This window comes from Drosophila persimilis, unplaced genomic scaffold (genome assembly GCF_003286085.1).
Source record: "Drosophila persimilis strain 14011-0111.01,24,50 unplaced genomic scaffold, DperRS2 tig00000002-arrow-pilon, whole genome shotgun sequence".
In the NCBI taxonomy this organism is placed as follows: domain Eukaryota; kingdom Metazoa; phylum Arthropoda; class Insecta; order Diptera; family Drosophilidae; genus Drosophila; species Drosophila persimilis.
Window position 1 is genome coordinate 21,127,971 of NW_020825289.1, and position 21,515 is coordinate 21,149,485.

General features: G+C 47.6%; 4 protein-coding genes across 6 annotated transcripts; all 4 read right to left on the minus strand.

Moving 5' to 3' along the window:
• Nucleotides 1-97: 97 nt before the first annotated feature.
• On the minus strand, nt 98-6,208 carry LOC6601258 (V-type proton ATPase 16 kDa proteolipid subunit). The gene is made up of 4 exons (XM_002026291.2): nt 6,117-6,208; nt 5,234-5,344; nt 726-915; nt 98-653 (listed from the first exon to the last, which is right to left on the minus strand). The coding sequence occupies exons 2-4, from the start codon at nt 5,316-5,318 to the stop codon at nt 449-451; spliced, it is 480 nt and encodes a 159-aa protein (XP_002026327.1). The 5' UTR covers nt 5,319-5,344; nt 6,117-6,208; the 3' UTR covers nt 98-448.
• Nucleotides 6,209-6,939: 731 nt separating this feature from the next.
• On the minus strand, nt 6,940-9,254 carry LOC6601260 (heat shock protein 75 kDa, mitochondrial). The gene is made up of 3 exons (XM_026984898.1): nt 9,087-9,254; nt 7,264-9,022; nt 6,940-7,196 (listed from the first exon to the last, which is right to left on the minus strand). Exons 1-3 carry the CDS (start codon nt 9,217-9,219, stop codon nt 7,022-7,024), a joined length of 2,067 nt encoding a protein of 688 aa, XP_026840699.1. The 5' UTR covers nt 9,220-9,254; the 3' UTR covers nt 6,940-7,021.
• A 250-nt stretch (nt 9,255-9,504) lies between these two features.
• LOC6601292 (AT-rich interactive domain-containing protein 2) lies at nt 9,505-15,180 on the minus strand. 2 transcript variants are annotated; one of them, XM_026985838.1, is made up of 5 exons: nt 14,883-15,180; nt 13,775-14,802; nt 11,830-13,715; nt 10,700-11,623; nt 9,505-10,629 (listed from the first exon to the last, which is right to left on the minus strand). In XM_026985838.1, exons 1-5 carry the CDS (start codon nt 15,158-15,160, stop codon nt 9,661-9,663), a joined length of 5,085 nt encoding a protein of 1,694 aa, XP_026841639.1. In that variant the 5' UTR covers nt 15,161-15,180; the 3' UTR covers nt 9,505-9,660. The 2 variants fall into 2 exon arrangements, with proteins under 2 accessions (XP_026841639.1, XP_002026330.2); XM_002026294.2 differs by having other exon boundaries at nt 10,697-11,623.
• Nucleotides 15,181-17,581: 2,401 nt separating this feature from the next.
• On the minus strand, nt 17,582-19,988 carry LOC6601294 (senecionine N-oxygenase). 2 transcript variants are annotated; one of them, XM_026985786.1, is made up of 7 exons: nt 19,823-19,988; nt 19,678-19,753; nt 19,457-19,619; nt 19,198-19,387; nt 18,903-19,074; nt 17,922-18,460; nt 17,582-17,850 (listed from the first exon to the last, which is right to left on the minus strand). In XM_026985786.1, the coding sequence occupies exons 1-7, from the start codon at nt 19,823-19,825 to the stop codon at nt 17,671-17,673; spliced, it is 1,323 nt and encodes a 440-aa protein (XP_026841587.1). In that variant the 5' UTR covers nt 19,826-19,988; the 3' UTR covers nt 17,582-17,670. The 2 variants fall into 2 exon arrangements, with proteins under 2 accessions (XP_026841587.1, XP_002026332.1); XM_002026296.2 differs by lacking the exon at nt 19,823-19,988 and having other exon boundaries at nt 19,678-19,790.
• Between the last annotated feature and the right edge of the window lie 1,527 nt (nt 19,989-21,515).

The window sequence follows — 21,515 nt, forward strand, 5'->3', positions numbered from 1 at the left end:
AAGAGCACACAAATGTGGAGCGCAAAATAATAAGATAAAAAGAGGAGAATTTCTTGATATAGCAAAACTCATAATTATTACAACTTTACGAACTTAACTGCAGATTGTTTGTTTTCCTTGTTAAAGGTTGAATTTGAACGGAAAATAACTAAGCTAAACCAGACGCCAGCAACCCAAAGTGGATCGAACAGGCACTGTCCGGCGGTGCAACACGCGGCGGTACCCTTGCAATCCTCGGGCGACGAACTTTATTCTTCTCTTCTCCGTTGAATCTGTGTTGCTATATACAAACGGACGCCGCCGAAACTGCCACCGCAAGCGCTATGCTCTCGGACTGATGTTGCGATTGATGTTACCTGATTCGATTCTTCCGCGGCTGCTGGTATTGCCGCGCAGACTGCTGGGGCTGTTGTCTATTTGCTGTTGTTGTGTGGTTGAATTGATTGATTTATTTCGTGTACAGGTAGATGGCCACGATCAGACCGTAGAGACCCAACACTTCGGCGAAGATGAGAATCAGGATCATGCCGACGAACAATCTGGGCTGCTGTGCTGTGCCACGGACACCGGCATCTCCCACAATGCCAATTGCAAAGCCAGCTGCCAGGCCGGAGAAGCCCACCGACAGACCGGCACCCAAGTGTATAAACCCTCTGTTGGATAGCCACATGTTTGGAATAGTTAGAAGTCTGAGGAGCTGAAGCAGATTGCTACTGAATATTTACCTAAACAGTGTGTACTTTGAGGGCTCATCCAGCGCGCCGGCAATCAGCACAGCCACGACCAGGCCGTAGATGGCAATGATACCCGCCATGACAACAGGAATGATGGATTTCATGATCAGTTCAGGACGCATCACCGACATGGCAGCAATACCGGTACCAGACTTAGCAGTGCCATAAGCAGCGCCGAGAGCTGTAAGAATAAAGAGGAATAGTAGCATTAGTCTAAAGTTGATCAGATGAAATTTTCTCCCAATCGCAGAGCTAACACTGGTTATTCCTAGACAAACGGTGTGGCAACGCTTCAGCTGGGGTGACCCTGGTTCATCTATCTACCTTATGTAAGTAACTTCACTCTTTCTAGCAAAATTTTAGCATTGCCTAAAAATGTAATGGCCATTGTTTCATTTGAGCAATTCTGATCGCGAAACGTAACAGTTAGCAGTCACATGATCGTTTATAACTGACGGTTTTCGATGTAAAAAAAAAACCCCTCGACCCCCCACTCCACATATGTACATTCCGCTCTCCCTTGGAGCAAAATTGTTGTTGCCACTCGCGCTCTGAGGTTTTTTCGCTCTCTAGCTGACAAATTCCGAAAGTCAGGCAAATTTTGATAAGGCCAAGCTAAAGTTTAGACAAGGGAACAAGAGAAAGAGTGGCGTGGCGTGAAGTGGAGAGCGGGACATGAGCGGCGAGAGAATGCCGTGCCAATGATCAGGTAAGTCTCATGGGGGAGCGATTCGATGTATTTCAAAGCATTAATTGAAGTATAAAACCAGTTTCGAATGGCGGTCAATGGTATTTACCAACGTGTGTGTGTGTCTGAGAGTGAGAGCTAATAAATCGAATTAAAACACACACATACAATCGCAATAATGGTAGGCTAAACACTGGTATACTCGTTTATTATGGGTGTAGTGTATTCAGTGCGAACGCAAACAATATCTGAGCGGGAGAGGAGCACGAGCTACAGTAGCGGGCCCTACTCATCGTAGTCATGTGATTTCATGTTAATTAACTTATTTTCCGTCCCAGAGCAAGTTATTTCTACTGAATCAGCGGGAAATTCTTATGAAGAAGACTGGGAAATATTTCCATTCCTTCGATTGTTGCCAGCTACGTCACCGAGCAGGAAAATGGTCGAGTATGGTAATAGAAACCAGAATGAACTTGAATAAACCATTTTATTTCGAATATTCATAAGGTTGGGGCGTTTAACACGAACACGAACACGCACACAGAAATGAAACTGGTCTATTCTATACGAGCATACATATCTAAATGTGCGTAGTTCGGCCCCGCATTACGTTCAATTGAAATTAATAAAGACAAAATTCATTGTAGAATTATTTGGGTTATATAAAAATAAAAGTGGACATCGAGATTTACAATGAATCGACTGATTCACTTTTTCCTATTTTCTATTTGTCCATCTGGAGCAATGTTTCGAGTTCCGACTGTGCAAAGAGCGCAGTCTCAACTGTTATGTGCCCAGTGTGTACACACACAATTTAACCAATATTATCGCTCGCCTGCCGGTGGCATTGACGCACAGCTGTGTATCGATGCCATGCCGCATTTAAATCAGCAAATAATTCAAAAAGTTGGAATGGCATTGACTTATTTGTTTGTTAAGAGCTAAATGCTACTGCTACTGCTATGAATTTCAATTATTCATACATCCACTAACACACATGTACATGCATGCGCATATTCGCATACGTGTGCATATAACATTTATCAAGCGACAGACGGTATCGCAGACGATACTGTGGGCGTCGAGAAATACAAAGAATTGGGAGTGAAAGGAAGGGGAAGAGCAATAGGCACTGGCGACAAAAGAACAAGAATCAACAACAACTGCCAGCACATTCAGAGATAATTATAAAAATGGGGGGAGATAGCGAAATAGTAGAGAAAAGAGAGAAAAAGAGCAAGCAAAACACAGCATCAAGTGAAAAACGAATAAAACAAAAACAAATTGAAGGCGTCACAGTTGAGTGAACGAACAGCAAGGGAGCCGAATAAGAGGAGGGAGAGCCAGAACCGATGAGAGTCGAGAGAAACAAGTGCCATTTTGTTGTAGACAAGTTAAAGTCAAAGGCAGAGGCAGGGACAGAGCCAGCGACAGGGCCAGTGCCAGAGGCCAGAGGAATGCACCAACATGCAAGACAAAATCATGAACAAATTACCTTTGCAGGTGTCCGTCTGTCTTTCCGTCTGTCATTCTCTGTCCTAAAGCTATTTTTTCTGATAATCTTCGGTGCGACAAGAACTAGTAAGGGGTAATAAAGAGATAAGATAAATGTAGAGCTAATTTCTTGATATACTTAAGACAGGGTGTTGCATGGAATTCTCTGGGGCTGGGCCAGGTTCATTGATTAAAATGCAATAGAGAAAGACATGCGCTCATACACGCACACATCGGTCTCTGTTTTTTTTGCCACGTTTTGCTTTCGTTCCCACACAAACACACATATAAAGGTGCATGTAATAAATATTCTATGTACATACATATGTATGTAAAGACAGGTTTATGAAAGTAAATACATGGTCCGTTACGTGTAGGAGCAAATGATGTATTAGGATATCATTTTTTACATAATTTACTTCCCAACCACAAGCGGCCGCCTCTGCTTACTACTGTTCTGTGTATACTGTATATCTACTACTATTTCGGGCACTGCGATTGCGCAGGCGGGCGCAGGAGTGTGTAGCTGTGTGTGCTGTGTCATTGTGTGAAGGATTTTCGTGTCACTCGGTGTATTTCTGGACCCGAAGCACAGAGGAGAGGATGGAGTTTGTAGAATATTCACATCATCTACCGCCTCAGCTTCTGATAAGCGAAAGCGGAAAGCAACGCCCATTGTTCGCTCGCTTCGAAATCGGCAATGAGTCAGTCAGCTGAAAAAGTTAACTGCAGTTGAGAGCTAGCTGGAGAGAAGTGGGGTGTAGGAGAGAGAGAGAGAGAGAGAGAGAGGAGCAACTGGAATTCTAGCTCATGTGATCGTGCCGTAAGTTGGCGTTGCCAGACCGGTGAAATTATCGTTGAACAAAAGCTTAAAATTGATTTATGCTATTGACTTAATTACATAAGCTCTTTGGATGCGAGTGATGATATCTGTGTTGCCGGGGCACGTATGTATCAGCAGCGTATCTACGGACCTACGATGATAATAGGCCAAGCAAACATTTGGGAAAGGCAACCTTCTTCTTGATTACCACCACCCCACAGAACGGCAGGAGCTGGGGGAAGGTGCAAATCACAAGACAAGTTTCCGACGCATGACATAAGAATTGCGTCACAAATGAGTTGATTTGTGAAAAACCATTGCTATATTGAGCGGAAAGGAAGGGGGGGGGGGGGGGGGGGGGGGGGGGGTTGTCGTGGCCACCCTCTTCTTACCGGCTGAGCGCGTGCTACTTTGCAGCTACTCTTTTCATATGATGCCTTGCGACACATATCCACTTCCACATCACATCGCTTCAGCACTTGCTATCTTATCAGCCAAGTCAATTGGTAAATAAGCCACTTATCAGTAAGGTAAATACAGAATGAATGGTCTCTGATAAGCCCGAAAAAACGATCATACCCTAGAGCATGTGATGTCTACAGGTATTCGATTGATCATGCATTCACTGATTTTGGCATGTGATTACCGAACGGGTGGCAGGGGGAGAACAAAATATCTACAAGTTTGTGGACATTACAAGGAGAGGAGGCAAACATTTGTCGGCTAAGGGGAATTAAGTGCATTACAATGTCAGTGTGATTGTGACACGTGCCCCATTTTTGCCTCAAAGAGGGTTTCCCCGCCATTGGAGGCTCCATATTTTGCATCAATCATTATGTTACTCTAACCAATAAATGGAGGAGGAAAAAACTTAAGTATGGCAACACTGTCGTTCTGGTCTTGTGACTGTTGTGTGAAAAGGAAAGCGAGCTTCATAAACTTCACAAAAAACAGTAACTCTTACACACGCACACACAAACACATATGCATCCAATGCCAAATACGAGAGAGTGCGCAGCGAGCGAGAGGAGAGAGAATAGTTGCTCTCCATTATTAATTTGTGTGTGTGTTGTGTCGACGTGTGAGTAATGCCGTTTTTAGCATGTTCAAAAAGGCGAAATTTCTAATTTGGCTACTGCGAATAAAACGTAATTACAAGCTGCCAAATTTCAATGAAAAATTAATACAACCTGCGTGGTGTTTTGTTTCCTTTGTGGAGAAACTAACTTTTCTGGCTAAAACATGGTACATTTTCTGCCAGTCACGCGCATACTAACGCGTGGAACGCTTCTTTGTGTGCGTACGACATCTATCTGTATTCTTGGTTCTACACACTTGCCGCTATTTCGCGGTACACACACACGCATTGGTTTTCTCAGCTACTGGTGCTCCCTGCTTCTCCTACTCTTCTTCATCCACCTTTTACGCCATACGAAATGTTCGATTTTTTTTTTCGGACCAGGAGGATGTTTAATTTTAGTGGATCACACTTACCCGAAAAGATGATGGCGGAGGCTGCGCCCATAACACCGAAGAAGGGGCCATAGATGGGGTTGTCGCTGGTCACTTCCGAAGACATTTTGCTTTATTTTGTGTTTTTTTAGGCTACAAATGAAAAGCGAGATTTTATTTCGTTTCGCTGCTGATTGCACTTTGTTTTCTTTCGGCGTTTTGCACGGCTAAATGTTATGCGCGTTCTTTATATGTAGGTTGTATGCGATGCTTTGAGTCGAAACAAAGTATTTATATTATATATACAATATATGTGTGCTGTATATGTAAAAAATTTCTTTACGCTGCTCTGCGAACCACAATGCTTGCTGCTTCCACGACGAGTGAGCCCGCAGACCGCAAAATGAATCGAGACTATGAAGACGAGAGGAGACTCGTCAGATTATTGAATTTTATCGCGAGAGTTGAGTGCGTTGTGTCATGTCATGTGCCTGTGTGAGTGAGAGCGTGAGCGCATGACAAGAAGTAAGTTCATTTGGCAATGGACTGGAAAAATACACGAACGCACACACACACACACACACACACACAGAGAGAGGAACAGGCAAAGCCAAAGGCACATGGAAGTCCCTTAAGGTTGCTTTCGTTGAAAAAACTTAATACTTTCGCGTTTTTCATATTGTTTTACTGGGTCTTATCCTTTTTTCGTTTTCATTTTGCGATCTCGGCGAAAACTCACACACATACACGATCTCTGCCGTTTTCTCATGATTCTTGTGTGTGTACGTCATGAGGCAGTTTGTACAAAAACTTGTAAAAACTCGAAACAACTGTCGCAGGAGCAATGCAGATTAGATGAACTTTTTTTTTTATTGGACCTCATATGACCCTCTGGTCGTCGTTGGATTTATTTGTTCACACTCACGTGATTAGAAATCTAATTAAAAGCAATGTGCTGCTCTGTGGCTGGCCTCTTCGGGTTGCTGCTGGCTGCTTGGCGACTAAAAGCGGATAACGGCACTGAACTCCAACGAGATATTTTTCGTACCTTTTATAAACTTTAGTCACGGGGCAGTGGTAACGTGCATGTGACCGCGGACCAGTGCTGCCAACTTTTCAACAGGAAAAGAAGCTGTGTTTACTTGAAGATATCGAAAAAAAAGCTAAACATTTTCAGAAACAGAAAAAAACCCTATGTTATGGTTTTAGCAATTTTTAATTGAAGTGATATTAAATATGTTTTTTACAGCATTTCCATCAACTCATGTAGCTCTGCGGAATTAGCTTCAATTTCAGGTCAAGATATGCGGTGTCCGCCAGACTCTTTATAAAAGTAAGCCTCACACCAAAACTTAGTGCAGTTGGTGATGTTTTCTCTCTTTATTAAATGAATATCGTAGGTACTGATCTACTCTAAAATTGCAATAATTCCGTTTTTCTTAGCGTACAAGATTTTGACGTCAACCTGTTTTTAAATTTCTAAATTATCTGGTAGTGGTGGTATTGGCAAAAATCGTTAAAAAATAATGATGAACCTGCCACATTTTAACACTTTTTATGTATTCCCGCTTGCCGCAATTCACAATTTTTTCCTCAGTTGGCTTCAAAAAAAGCCAGATTTGACAGGAAAAAACAAACGCGACAGCCGATGACAAAACGAAATTAGCCCACTTAGGCCCCCTCTATTTAAACAGTTTAACGACTTGAGGTTAATTCTTCTTGTAACCAACAATAGCAATCAAAAACGGTTAAAATTATAACTATTTTCAAATTATATTATAACCTAAATCATAGTGTGTAGATTTACATTTGGGGATTCAGCTGCCTAACTTAATATTTATCCAGAGCTTTCGTGAGCAGCTCGTTCATGTTGGTCAGAAGCACGCGAGGATCCTCCGCAAGTCCGGCCCCAACCATGGCATTGGCAAAGAGCTGCTTGGTAATCAACTTGGCTAACTCGGTGTCACTCTCGCGCAGCTTGTTCAGCTTCTTGATAATGGGATGTCTGAAAAGGCGGAAACCGAAGGATTAAGGGCTGAGGATACAACAGACAACAGAGGTGTCCCACTCACTTTGGATTGATCTCTAGTTCCGGCTGCAGCAGAGCAAAGCGGTTCTGCTCCGGCACCTGGTGGCTTTGGGTGCGGATGAAGTGACGGGCCGCAGCCATTTCTTCCACGGTGACAACGCAGGGATGTGTGTCCAGGCGGGAGGTGGCTTTCACCTTGACCACTTGGCCTTGGAGCTCGCTCTGAATCCAGGGTATCAAGCTGTCCAGCTCGGAGCGCAACAGGCTGCCCTCGCCGTAGTCAGTGGTTGCACTCGGATCCTTCGAATCTTCCCGCATTTCCTTTTCCACCGAGACCAGGTTCTTCTGCTTGTACTTTCCTAGCTGCATGAGAACGAGTTCATCGTATGGTTCGTAGCAGAAGAGAACAAGTTCGTTTCGCTTTTTCAGGCTCTCGTAGTAGGGCGAGGACTCGGCAAGAACTCGGTTCGGCGCAGCCAAGTAGTAAATGTTTTTCTGCTCAAGGCCGACGGAGGTGTAGTAGTCCTCCAGGGACATGCGTCCCTCGGAACCTTCCGCCTTTGATGAGTCGAATCGGAGGAGCTTGGCTATTTCCTCCTTTTCCGCCGAATCGCTGGAAGTGACGATTCCCTCCTTCAAGAACAGACCATAGTCACGGTAGAAGGACTCGTACTCCTCCGGCTGCTTCTTGGCGCGCTCCTGGAGAAAGCGGATCACCCGTGAGGTCAATACGCTGGAAAGCTTGCGAATGATGCTGCTGTTCTGGAGCAGCTCACGACTCAGATTGAGGGGAATATCCTCAGAATCGACGACGCCCTTTACGAAGCGCAGCCATTTGGGCAGCAAGTGCTCGGTCTTGGATTGGATGAGCACCTTCCGGGTGTACAAAGCCACCCCCGTGTTGCCGTCGCGAGACATCTCGAAGAGTCCAGGCTTTCCCTCGGGGAAGTATAGAAGGGCGTGCACCAGAATGGGAACATCGGCGTTGTAGTGTAGTGTGAATCGGGGCACATCAAAGCTGTTGCTGATGAAGCGGTAGAAGTCATGATGCTGCTCCATGCTGATGCTCTGCGGATCCAGCAGCCACAGGGGCTTGATTTCGTTGGCCTGCTTGCCGTTCAGCAGGATGGGAGAGCCCACAAAATTGCTGTACTTCTTGATGACAGTCCGGATGCGGTCTTCGTCCGCATACTCACGGCAATCGGTCTTCAGGTGCAGTACAATTTTGGTGCCAAAGTCCACGTCTTGGACCTCCTCGATCTGGTAGGTGCCACTGCCGTCCGTTGACCAGCGCAGGCCGGGAGCATTGGGGGTGGCAGCCCGTGTGTACACCTCCACGCGCTGTGCGACAATGAAGGCCGAGTAGAAGCCGACACCGAACTGTCCAATGATGTTGGAAATAGCATCAGACGCCTGCTTCTCGTTCTTCATCTGTTCCAGGAACTGCTTCGACCCGCTGCGGGCGATGGTACCCAGGTTGCTGATGAGCTCTTCCTTGGTCATCCCGATGCCCGTGTCTTGGATGGTAAGCTGCATCTGCGGCTTGTCTGTGGTGATGCGTATCTCCAGAGCCCTATCCTTGCTGGACAGTTCCGCCTCCCCAGTGCTCAGGGCCGTGTAACGGAACTTCTCCAGGGCATCGCTGGCATTCGAGATCAACTCGCGCACAAAAACCTCTTGATCTGAGTAAAGGGAGCGTGCCACAATGTCCAGAAGCTGACGAGTCTCTGCCTGAAACTCGTGCTTGTCCACGGGTGTGTCCGCCTGTTTCGTCTCGGTGGCGAAACGGCGGTACGACACATCTAAAAGCATGGCCCAGAGTTATGTAAATCCGGGTTGCGAACCGCCTTGGTAATGGAGACTTACCGGCCGGCGATCGCTGCCATCCCAGAGCCACATTGAAAGCTGCAGCTGCACATCGATTGCTTTGCCTCAGCACTCCACCCAGGCGGCTGAAATGACGCGCCTGAGCTAGCAGTCCAATTGCCCGCACCGACATTTTGTAGTCCAAGATGTTATTTTTGTTCCTAAAAAATTTTTGTTACGTCGAACGTGTTTCCAGCAGACATATACCAAAATATACCATCTCATTTTCAAAATATACTGGAAATATACCGATGAAACACCGAACTTAGCCCACTTAAGCCCCCTCTATTTAAATGGTTCAACTACTTGAGATAAATTAAACTTAAAAAAAGCCACGATATCTTACCCGATCGTTACCTTCGACTTGATACGAGGGGTGCGCGCTAAATAGAAATTGTTTGACAGTGAGCGACAAGGATTCGGATTTGTTTTTCACATTTAATTGTGTCGTTAGGTGTACAGGTCAGGTTATTGGTTAATATGTAGAAGCGTGGGTATTTTAAAGAATGAATGGTACAAAAATACAGGGATATATATATATATATATATATGGGGGCCGGCAGCCTTCTACTGGCTACTGGCTCAGCTCGTACATGATGTGGGAGAGCACTGCGCTGGCCTCGACGTTGCTCATGGCCACACTGGCCAGGTGGGGCTCGTAGCGTTTGAGACTGCGTTTGGCCGTTGACGTGTTTGTTACCAGGTTGCGCAGAATAAGCGCTGCCGTCAGACGAATGCTCTTGGTCACAGGACCCTCGTTCTCGTCCATCAGCTCCTTGGAGTTGGTGTAGTCCGTCGTGTGCCGATTCATGGCCTGCATCGCCGCACTGCCCACCACGGGGGCCGCTACTGGAGCCGGTGCACTGCCGCTGACACTGGCATTGCCCGCCAACCTCTGGGCATGACCTTCGTTCCGCACAATGGTGACGGGCGGTTGGGCAGGCGCCACATTGTGTATGCCCGTGGCCAGGCGACGCTGCACGCTGGCGCGTAGATTGTCCAATGCCAGATGACGATCAATGAGATGGGTCATCAGGGAGTATCGTCGACGAGCCCTGTTATCGCAAAAGGCGGGACCACTTCCCCACTGGCAATATATGTCGGCATCGGCGTCCAGGTGGTCTGGACAGTGGACATTGACGACATGATATTTGAGCTCGTTGAGCGACTTGAACTTGCGCCGCGGACAGTTGCGCCAGTCGCAGATGAACAGCCAATTCACGTCCACGGGTACGGGCACGGGAGTGGGACTGGCAGTGGCGATGGAAGCTCCTGTTGCAGCTGGAGTGGCGTACAGGGGCGCCGTCTGCACCTGGCTGATCACCACAGATGAGGTGCTGCTATTTGCCCCGGCGAAGGCTGTGTGCTCTACTGTCTTGGATTCCGCCAAAACTGCCAGCGGCTTGGCAACCGCTGTGGATGTGGATTCGCTGGTGCTCATTACTATCTGTGACAGCGTTGGCTTCGCAGCGGGTACAAGCTGTGGTTGCAATGGCTTCTTGGTTATGACCCCACCAGACGCGGACTTAACGGCCTCTGGGATCTGAAAGAAATAGAAGATGACGTTAGATTAGAGAAGGTTTTCAATTGAGGAAGCGGGCTACACTCACAACCGGAATGGTAATCTTCTGTTGAATGATGGATGGATGGTGCAGCTGCTGCTGCTCCAGCACGGTGCGGATGTGCTGCTGCTGCTGTTGCAAGCCCGCAACTGCTGTGGCCGTGGTCGGCTGCGTAGTGATGATCGTCTGCGAGTTGAGCTGGCTCTGCTGCAAAGGAGCCGCCGTGGCCGGTGTCTGGGTGATGAGGGTCGTTTCTTTGATGCCACTAAGAAGTATCTGCCGCTTCTCGCCAGAAGCAACAGCAGGAGCTCCGGCGCCAGCCATTGGCGTGGGTGGGCCCGAGATGATGTGCTGCTGTATGATTGACTGGTGCTGCTGTAGCTGCGGTATGGGCAATGTGGCTCCCGCCTTGGCGGCCGCCAGGCGCTGCTGAGCCGTTACCTGTGGCTGTGGCTGATGTAGCTTGATGGTGGCTGGTATCTGGTTGAGCTGCGAGAGTAGGGAGGGTGACATCTGCCCTGCCCCCAGGGCTGGCACTGGCCTCTGGGGCGTGATGAAGATCTGCTGCTGGTGTTGGTGTTGGACGGCGGGGCGTGTCTGAGGCTGCTGGGGGGCCGTGGTGGTAGTGACCAGAACCTGCTGACCCTGCGCCGTGGTCATGATCATCTTCTGCGTGCCCGGCACACTGGCTGCAGACACTCCGCCCGGCTGCTGCTGCAGTATGATGATGGTTTTCGTCTGCTGCTGGGGTGTCTGTGTGACCAGGAGTGTGGGCTGAGCCGTTTGAGAGGGTGGTGGGACGACAGGCTGGGTCTGCTGAGCCACCAGGTAGGTCTGACCTTGCTGATTCGTGGCGAGCACGTACTGCGTTGTCTGCTGGGCCGGCGAGGAGGCATCCATTGAATTTTTTGGCTGCAGGATCACAGGCACCGTCTGTAGGCCCTGGTCCGTCTTGATGGTGGCCGTGGTAGCCAGCTTGAAAATATATATTATATAATATCATGAATCGGTGCAATAGTGACCACTTAAAGTTAAAAACCAATGGGGAAGAAATTTTTCGCCGACGCTACAGCAGGGGATCTGATCCTACTCTATTCTCACAACCAAACAGAACAGGCTCATTGCGAGCCCACCCAAATAGAGAAGCTACCGGTATTAAGAGTATTCCAAAACGCACTTACCGTGTTGGCCAGCTTGAGCTGTGGTGGAGGAGCGGGGGAGGAGCCACTGCTGCCCGGAAATACCAGCTGCCGCTGGGTAGACTGAACCTTGGCCGGGATGAGCTGCAGCTGTTGTTGATGCTGCTGCTGGGGCTGCTCCTGACTTGGCTTGGCCAGTGGCGGAACGTCATCCAAGTCCTCATCTTCCAGTATGGAGGCAGCCAGGTCCGCATACAGATTGGCGGCATTCTTCGAGGGTGTCACCTGGGGCTCCTCCTTACCGGAGGCGCTGGCCTGGTTATCCAGGGCCAGCCGCTTGTTCTGCTCGTCGTCGATGGTCAGTTTCCGTTTGGTGGCTGCCGATATTATCAGAGTGCGTCCGCTGGCGTCCTTGGTCACAACATTCGCCCCACTCAGCGGAGCCAGTGGCGGAGGAGCCGAGTCCGTGACTGGCTTCTTCTCCATTGGCATCTGGGGATGCAGTGGCTTTATGGTAGTCTGTCCCACCTTTACCGGCGTGTGCTGCATCAGAGGGTTGTTCACGAAGGCGCTGATCGCCGTCGAAGTCACTTTGATGGGCTGGTTGGAGGAGGCGTTTGATGCGGAGGCTGTGGTGGGCACCAGGGCCGGGGGCTGGGGTGACTGCAATAGCACCTGTGCCTTTTGCTTCTGCTGACGCTCGGTCACCTTGTTGGCCAGCAGACTCTTGATGAGGGAGGAGCTGGTCGGCGGCGTGGGCGTGGGTGGAGGAGCCGTCTGCTCTTCGGCTGTTTCCATTGGCGTTGAGTCCGTTTGCAGCTTGGGCAGAATGAGAGTTTCCTTCTTGAGAGGAACTGTGGATGGACTGGCCTTCTGCTGCATGGCCAATGGCTGTGCGCGCGTCCGGATGCCCACGTAGTACGTGCCCGGCAGCTCTGTACCGTCCAAGTGGCGCACTATGACGGGCCCCACGGTCTGGTTGAAAATGAGGCGCACTAGGCGAGGGAACTGCATGTGATTGACCACCGAAAGCTTGCCTGCCTTCTGGCAGTGCGACAGGTAGATCCTGTAAAGCTCCTGCTGCTCCAGGCGAAACTCGTGACCGGCGCCAGCCCTCTCGTATGTGGCTCCCAGCCAGGCCAGAGCGTACTGCTCATCGTCGTGTGTGAAACTCTGCGGTGCGGATGGTGGAGCTGGCAGGGCCATGGAGACCACGCCTGGGGGTAGTATAACCTGCGGCAGACTGGGTACTGGCAGCGGCATAGGAACCTGCGGTAGACTGGGAACAGGAAGAGTAGGCACTGTTTGCGGCAGAGGCACAATCTGCTGCTCAGTGTGGGGTTGCAGGACCTGTGTCTGGGCGGGCGTCGGTATGGGCAGAGCGACAGGCGGCTTGGCGACCACTTGGGCAGATGGTGGTGCAGCTGGCGTGGCAGCTGTAGGATTGGTGGCATTCGTGGCCAAGGAATTAATCAGATTCCCCGGGACCATCTCCACGACGCGCATCAAAATGCAACCGTCAGCTCCATAGGTCTGCGCCTCGACGGATATCAGAGCCACAAGCTGGTCGACCAGGCCGCGCACCTGCATCAACAGAGAGCAGGGACGGGCTCCGAGCGAGCTCAGGGCATAGATCGCTTCCAGAGTGAAGATAAGCAGCATCACATCCGTTAGCGATAGCAGCAGCATGGCGCGCTGATAGAAGTCCAGGCCCAGGCAGCGGTTCATATACTGGGAGTTGCCTTCCTTGCCACACAGCTTATATATGATCTCGAGGCAGCTGATAATGACAGCTCGGTCGTTGGAGTCGATTCCTTCGCAGAGTGTGGCCAGCAGATTCCGCGACAACTCGTCCGTAGTGGGGTCCTGCAGCTCAAACTGGTTCGCCAGATTGCCGGCCGTCTCCAGAGCCTGGATGTGGATGTTGCCTGAGGAAATCGATCGTTGTTAAGTGTACGTGAAATGGTTTTAAGGGCAGTAAACTTACTCCAGCGAACATTGGCACCCATGACCAGATACCGCCACAGTGTGCGATTGGAGCCCAAAGGTATTTGATTCTCTTGGTGGAAACTGAGCGCCCGCACGAGCTGCACGATCTGGAGCACGCGCTGGCCCATGCGCTCGTCGGTGCCATTGCTGCGGCGCAGATTTAAAAAGTCCAGCTCATCGCATGCCGCCAGCAGCTCGCTGCGGGCATTGGAGGAGTTCTCCTGCTCGTCCTTGTCCTCTTTGCTGATGAGCCCATTTTCCAGCCAGGCTTGCTCGTCGGTGTAGAGCTCGAGGACCTGCGGCTTGTCGTAGAGCAGATCGCGCCAGAAGTTGTGCTGCGAGTGACGTCGCACTTCTGCGTAGCTGTGCTGGAACAACTTGCGTATGGTGTAGTCCGCATAGACGCCCAAATGGGCCAAAAGTACGTCCAGCAGCTTGGGGCAATCGGCCAGTTGGAGGGTGTGCCGCACTTCGTTGGCCATCAGGGTGCACACGTTGATGGCAAAGTCCTGCTCGTTGGGCAGCGGCGAGAGCAGGGACAGCAACAGCTTCTCGTAGCTGCTGTGCTTGTGGAGCTGTGTGGACATCTTGTACTGCCTTCGGCGGTCCACGTTCACGATGTGCTGGCGTTGATTGTAGGACATGGGCACTGCTGGCAGTGTGGAGTGCGAGGATCCAAAGATGCTGCCCAGCCCGCCGCCTCCTACGGCCAGTGCTCGGGATCGGGCCCGTCCACTACCCATCTCAGCATTCTCAATCGCCGCCTCTAGAGCCTCCATTTTGTCCGGATCCTCGCCAAAGAAATTCAGGCGCTCGTACTTGTCTAGGTAGCGTCGGTAGATGTGCTTGATGCCTGCCGTACCATTGACACAGCGTTCTCTTAAGGTCTCCATGGCACTGTAAACTTCGTCCCACTCGTCACGCATGTTAACCTTGTTGAAACCACCCCGATCTGTGACTTCAGTGTAGAGTTTATACAAGTCCACATGCTTGCCACTGATCTTGGCCGCATGGGTCAATGCAGTGCTGCGGGTGATGGGATTGGATAAACAAACAATGATGATAGATTAAGGGATATTTGAACGGATCAAAATCAATATTAATACCCGCGTCGCTCGTGGAACTGCTGCAGATCACGCCAGAACTCTTCCGGCGCCGACGCAGGTTTCCCTGCAGTATTCTCCGGCGTGAAAGGGGCCGGGGTCTGCGGTTGCTGTTGGTATGCATTTCTGGCGCGCAAAGGCGTTGTTGTTGCTATCATTCCGAGCCCCTTTGCCGGCGACTGCTGCTCGATTTGCTGGGCGTTGTTGTTGTTGCCACCCAAGGCTGCCGCTGCAGGCAGCGACTGCAGCAGTACGCGTACATTATCGATGTTTGAGGTCATGTTCAGCTACTCGCGGACAAGTAACACTTAAGACATTGTTTAAAATAATAAGACACGCAAATGCAACGCAACTAAAATTAGCTTAAAAAATTCAACAAAAATTACAACGCGACGCGGACGCGCTCAGCAGATGTTGAAAATCAGATTTATCGATCAAATATACCGAAAGTACGTCACAAATTTCAAAATATACCGTAAATATACTGACGAATGATTTGTATTCAAGTTGCATCATATTCCTCGATTTTGATATTCCGTCGAATATTACTAGCTAGCTAAGACACTCAGCTCTGAACTCATAGTTTTATCCAATTATTAAATCAGGAATTCGATGCTGATCTCGAGTTGGTATTCTACACGGTTTCAACATTGGTGCATTAGACAAGAGGGTTAACAGTATAAAATTTGCAAGGTGTGTGAACTAGACATGGTGGCAAAAAAATCAGTGTGACGACCCTCAGAAATATGTAATCCGAAAACACACATTTTTAAAATATACCGATGAAAAACGAACTTAGCGAACTTAAGCCGCCTTGATTTAAACAGGAAAAAAAACTTTCATTCCTTCAGCGACTTCCGGGCGGATGTAATAGATCGGTTTGAGTTTGAATTACAAGTAAACACGGAATCCAAAAAAACCTTAATTCGATTTGTTTTCTCGTTGGCGTCGGTCCGTGCTCCTCTATGTTTGATAATAGGAAATCGATTCACTCCCCTTAAAATTTGGCTGAAAAATGGGATAACGTAGGAATTCTGATAGAGCCGTGCAAGGAGATACTCACTCAAAACTTATCGGATATAAATTAGTAGTTTAATATTTATTTTCGCATTTTACAAAATAAAGATCCCGTCACCAGCACTCATTATGATAGATATAATTACGGTCGATCTGAACAGGAATAAAAATATTAGCCCCTCCTCAGAGCTAACATTCTTTATACTTGACGCACTTCCAGCAACATTCGGGGTATGTCGTCTCCGTATTTATGCCATCAGTTTCGCACTCAGCGAAAGTGGCTGGCTCTTGGCAGCTGGAAGGATGAGATTGATGTTCGGTATTCGAACTGAACCAGAAATACAATTGCGGGAATACTTACTAAATAAGCTGAGCTGTTGGCCTATAGTTATATAAAATACAATTAAGAATTCCACAATAAGCTCTCGGCTTCATCGTGAAACCCACCGGTACAGTGGTATTATCAAATAGGTTTTTATCTTCAATATGGCATATTGTTTTATCTGAAGAATACTCGTACGTTTTATAACTATAAGTTACATAATGTCCTGGACTATCCCACCAATACGACTGTCCTATCCAGTTGGAACCTATTTTGAGGACGTAATACCTATTTCTGGCATCATGGTAAGTTACCAAGGTATTCACGACCGAAACGCCCACCAAAAGAATGAAGAGGTTCTTAAGGATACTCATTATTAGGCTCCTCTTTTACTCAATGAAAAGGCCTTTAGCTGAGGCTGCCTTTTATAGAACAAAATGGCAAATAAATTCTGCAGCTAGAATTGGGAGACCACTTGCGACTGCCATGAAAACTAAGGCTTAGCCTGCTCAACATGCTGCAATTATAACGAATTGGATATAATAAATATATTTCCTGAGAAATGTAAGCGGATGCCCTTCTTTTGGCAGTTACATGATCCGTCAAATTCCAACTAATAATCGCTAGCGAAATGCAATTCCGTCGATCACATATGTACATGAACATATATAAATTGTTTTTATTAGAAGCCGTGAAATGAAATATGGTTCTGGTGCTCTGGTGATTCAGCTGCTTGGAATGCCGGCCCTTGCCAGCATGAACTACCGATAATGTATACCTATCTATCCTTTGAAATATAATTTGTGGCAGTTCCTGTTGAACTATCCTGTCCTCTGCAGTTCTTGTTCTGCATAGTGGTGAAAAAGGGGGAGAATACTAAAAGGAAAATGTCTTTGGCAATGCTTAAATCTCTTTTGACTGCAAAATCTGCTTTTACTTTCCGTATAGAGATAGAGATACGCTGGCCAGAAGAATCGCGAGGATTTAATAATGTTCTGATCAGTATTCATAACAAATTCATTTCAAATGAAAATATCCAATGCCTCCAGTAGTAAAATACCAAATTGGTTGTATTTAAAACTTTTTGTTAATCATTTCATAAAATGAAATGTGTCCGATACAATTTTCGTCTCTCCATTTGTGCATATTCTGCCTCCTGTTTTTGGTAAGTACCAGGGGTTGCTGTTATCATTCCACCATGCAACCTGACACTGCCCAGCTGAAGGAATTCCAATTCCAGATGATCCACAAGATGATCCGCTCTACATGGAGCTCACGGAGCCCATTGAATGTAATGTTTCCAAGATAATAGATTCTAGACAGCGGCACCGAGTGAGCGCTCAATAGCATATAATATCGATGCTTTTCGGAGCATTCACGATTTATTGAGTTATTTATACATATTCAACTACAAGTACGCTAAAAGTAGAAGAGGGGAGGGGCGAAACAAGCTTAATTGGTAATTTTGCCATTCTTCAAAAAGTTTTCATCATCTACGATCGTATAGCGGTTGGTGCGATATGTGTCCAATTCGAAGATGTACTTCTTACCGCAGTCCTTCATCAATTTAAGAATAACAGGCTTGATATTATCTATGCCTGCCATACGAGCCAGCTCGTTGTAGTAGTCAAACTGAAAATAATGGCCAAAAACAAGTCAATAGCGTGCAGGAAGGAGGATCTTATGTGTCAGGCAATGCTCACCTGTCGCTCGCCCATTTGATGGGCCTTTTTGCGATTGTAAACGCCACAGTCCCACCGCTGCCCAATCTCCTTCTCCAGCTCGGCGATCATCTGCTCGCGCGGCGGCAATTCGCGCTGGCCCGTGAAGAACTTCAGCGTGAAGCGGACTTGCATGTCAAATATGTGTGTGGGTATCACATTGAAAGGCAGCCCGATGAAGGCCATCGTCGGATTGTTGATGTTGATGCAGTGCTTCCATAGGGGCTGCACAAAGTTGTCTATCACCTGAATGCCAACGTCCGTGCTGAGGCAGGGGAATGTGTACTTGTAGCCGGTGCAGAACATTACATGGTCGAACGACTCGCTGCTGCCGTCCTTAAAAAGGGCGCCATTCTTAGTGAAGCGCTCCACATCGGTTTTCTGCGTCACATTTCCCATGAACGCTGTGTTCGGCGTAGTGGCTAGGTGGTGGCTTAAGTAGACATGTTTGGCTTCCACGCGGACATGATTTGTGATGTCCATGCCACTGGGACCGGCGCCAATGATTAGCACCTTATCGTCTGCAACGATGCAAAGAGAGAATTTAGTTATATATATGATATGATATGATATGATATACACTCGTTTTATATGTATGTATGTATGTATAGCTCGCTCTCTTGCTATCAGTCGCATCCACTAAAGAAACACGTGCATCGGACTACGGCTACCCACAGAAACCCAAAACACTCATTATGTCACACACTTGACTACGGCGATGGCGATTCCCGTCAACAACAGTCCGAGCCGAGCCGAGCAGAGCCTTATCATTATCTCCTCTTTAGTCGAGAGTGCCCCGTATTATTTATGAAGGGAAGACAGAAGTGGGACTCTGCCCAGACCAGACCAGACCAGGCCAGACTGTTGTTGTTGAGTTGTTGTAGTTGCGAAAAAAACAAAGTATTTTGCGTCTCCAGATTTAGCATTGAGTGCTGTGTTGGCGAATCTAAGAATCACTCTTACCCTTAAACTTGTCCGCCGTGCGATACAGGTGACTGTGCATCAGCTTGCCCTCGTACAGATCCATTCCCTCAACATCGGGCATATCTGGCTCCGTGTAGTGGCCGTTGCAGACATAGACAAAGTCGTAGTAAACCGGATCGCAGGTGTTGGTGTTGTGGTCCCAGATATAGACCTGCGGGTAAACAAGAAAAGTCCCCAAATATCAATAAAGTTTAGTAGGGTGGCCTTCATTGCAGTAGGGTGGGCTATGCGAACGAAAACAAATCCGAATGCTGCCTGTGACGTCGGTACCAACCTCCCAGTCATCCAAACGAGGACGCACTCTTATCACCTCGTGCTGGAGCTTGATGTGGGGGCCTAGCTTGAAGTGTTCCGCATACGAGCGCAGAAAGTTCAAAACCTGATGGGATGTAATGAAGGAGTCCTCGATATCGTTGTCGTACGCATAGTCAGGATACCCCATCACTTCCTTGGGCAGGTTTGTCCTTAAAACGAATAGAGTTTAGCATTTCTTCATATGTACATATCTCTGTCCGAAAGTCCTATCAACCTACCGCAATCCCTCGTACATACTGCTGTGAACCTCGTCGTAGTCATTCTTTGGCATTTCCTCGGAGAATATCCAGGTGCCACCGATCTCCCTGCCCCTTTCATAGGCCACCGCCTCCAGTCCCGCCTCCAAAGAGTTTTTCAAAGCGCACAGACCCGCAGTTCCAGCTGAAATTTGACGATTGAAAACGATTCAGATTGCCACAGATTGAGCATTGGCTCTTACCTCCTATTACACAAACGCGACGTTTCCTGTCCACGGGGTTCGGGTTTTTGATCATTTTAACGAGCAGTGTTTCTCTCTAAAAGGTTAAAATAAATTCCTGAAATAGCCAAGTTTTAATTCCAGCACGTCTGGCTCTGCGTCTCACCATTGACTAACTGAGGGGCTCGAGCTTTCACAGATAGTATAGAGCTGGAGAGGCACTATTCTATGGCTATGCCCTGCACATTGTCGGCGAGTCGAATTGCTTGATTTTGTGAGGGATTTGGCCGGCAGCTGATAAGGCATTGGCATTTATATTGTATTGCTCTGCATACTATGATACTATAGGGGATTGCGCGAGGCGCCAACAAACCCCTTCGTTGTGAAAGTAATCAGTATCAGTCGCTGTTGTCAATGACATAACAACGACGGCGACGTCGGCGTCGACATCGGTGTTTCGGTTAGTATGTCTGTATATATGTATGTAAGTATGTATGCCTATGACGAACATCTGCCTGATGAGATGAAACTAATCACGATTCTCGGCGGACAAACAACGTTTCTGCGTGAAGACGCGCTGATAAGACCATAGATTGAGATTTGGAGAAGACCCCCCTTTCGGCGCTGATGTTCACAGTCTCGGAGAGGAGTCACTGTGTCAATTAAGTTTATCAGCCCAGTTACGTAGCTCATATAACTATGACCTCCACCACGAGATCTATCCATATCTTACATCAGTATGTGTGCATGTGAGTGTTTCGAGTGCACGCCAGGTCCGGTTGTTTCATCAGAATCGATCGGGAAGTAATTAATTTGATTCAGTCACATATGAAGACATCGTTGGGAATTACAATTACAATGTAAGCAGGCCGCAGGGAAGCCCATCGGGGAGTTGATTTGCTTGGGTCGTGCTCTCAGAGATTAGGTGTGAAGAAGCCAAGTAATTGTTATTGCTTTGATAATAGATAAGATTGGTGGTCGTCGCTATGGGGTGGTGGAAACTGAACTCCCAGCATAAGCATGCATTGACAGCTGTTTTTGATAATTAAGATTATGCTTGGTGGTGAAGGACTTTCTATGGTCCGATTTTGATCACGTTTTCAGATAATCACCATGCAAAACATTTAGAAGTACCTTTGAACTTGAAAATTGGAAAAAATTCTAGGCAATTAACATATGTATGCGTTAATTATTGCTACATTGTTCAAAGTTTTTATTTTAATCTGGCGCCAAGGCTGTTTTAAACTGGAGGAAGAGCAGTTTTCCTCTGAATGTCAAAAGTGATATCGATAGCCACGATCATTTTAAAGTTTCCGCAATGCAAATTGATTTGTTCCTTTTGGCTACAAAAATTATCTGATCTGATCCAGATTCAGCAATCTGATAGATATGGTCATTATCTATGATTCTGCGATTTTAGTTTTCTCAAATCTGCAATATTGTGGATGCAACAGATTTTCGTCCTTTGTGTGGGCGGAAGGGGGTGTGGCGAAATTTTGAAACAAACTCGTCTCGGTCTGATATATTAGGAGTGTGGATACCAAATTTGGTTGCTCTAGCTTTTATAGTCTCTGAGATCTAGGCGATAATGTTTTACTCTAAGGAAAGCCGCCTATGCTACGTGTGCGTTAGAGAGAGACAGGGCGAGAAAAAATGAAATTGTTTTCTTGATGCTGGCTATAATAATAATACGATCCAATTCAGATTCTGCAGTCTAAAAGATATGGTCATTCTCTACGATTCTGCGTTTTTGGTTTTACGGTATCTTGAAAATTGTGGATGCCACAGATTTTCGCCCTTTGTGGGGGCGGAAAAGGGCGGGGCAAAGTTTTGAAATATTTTTGTAGCAGTGACATATC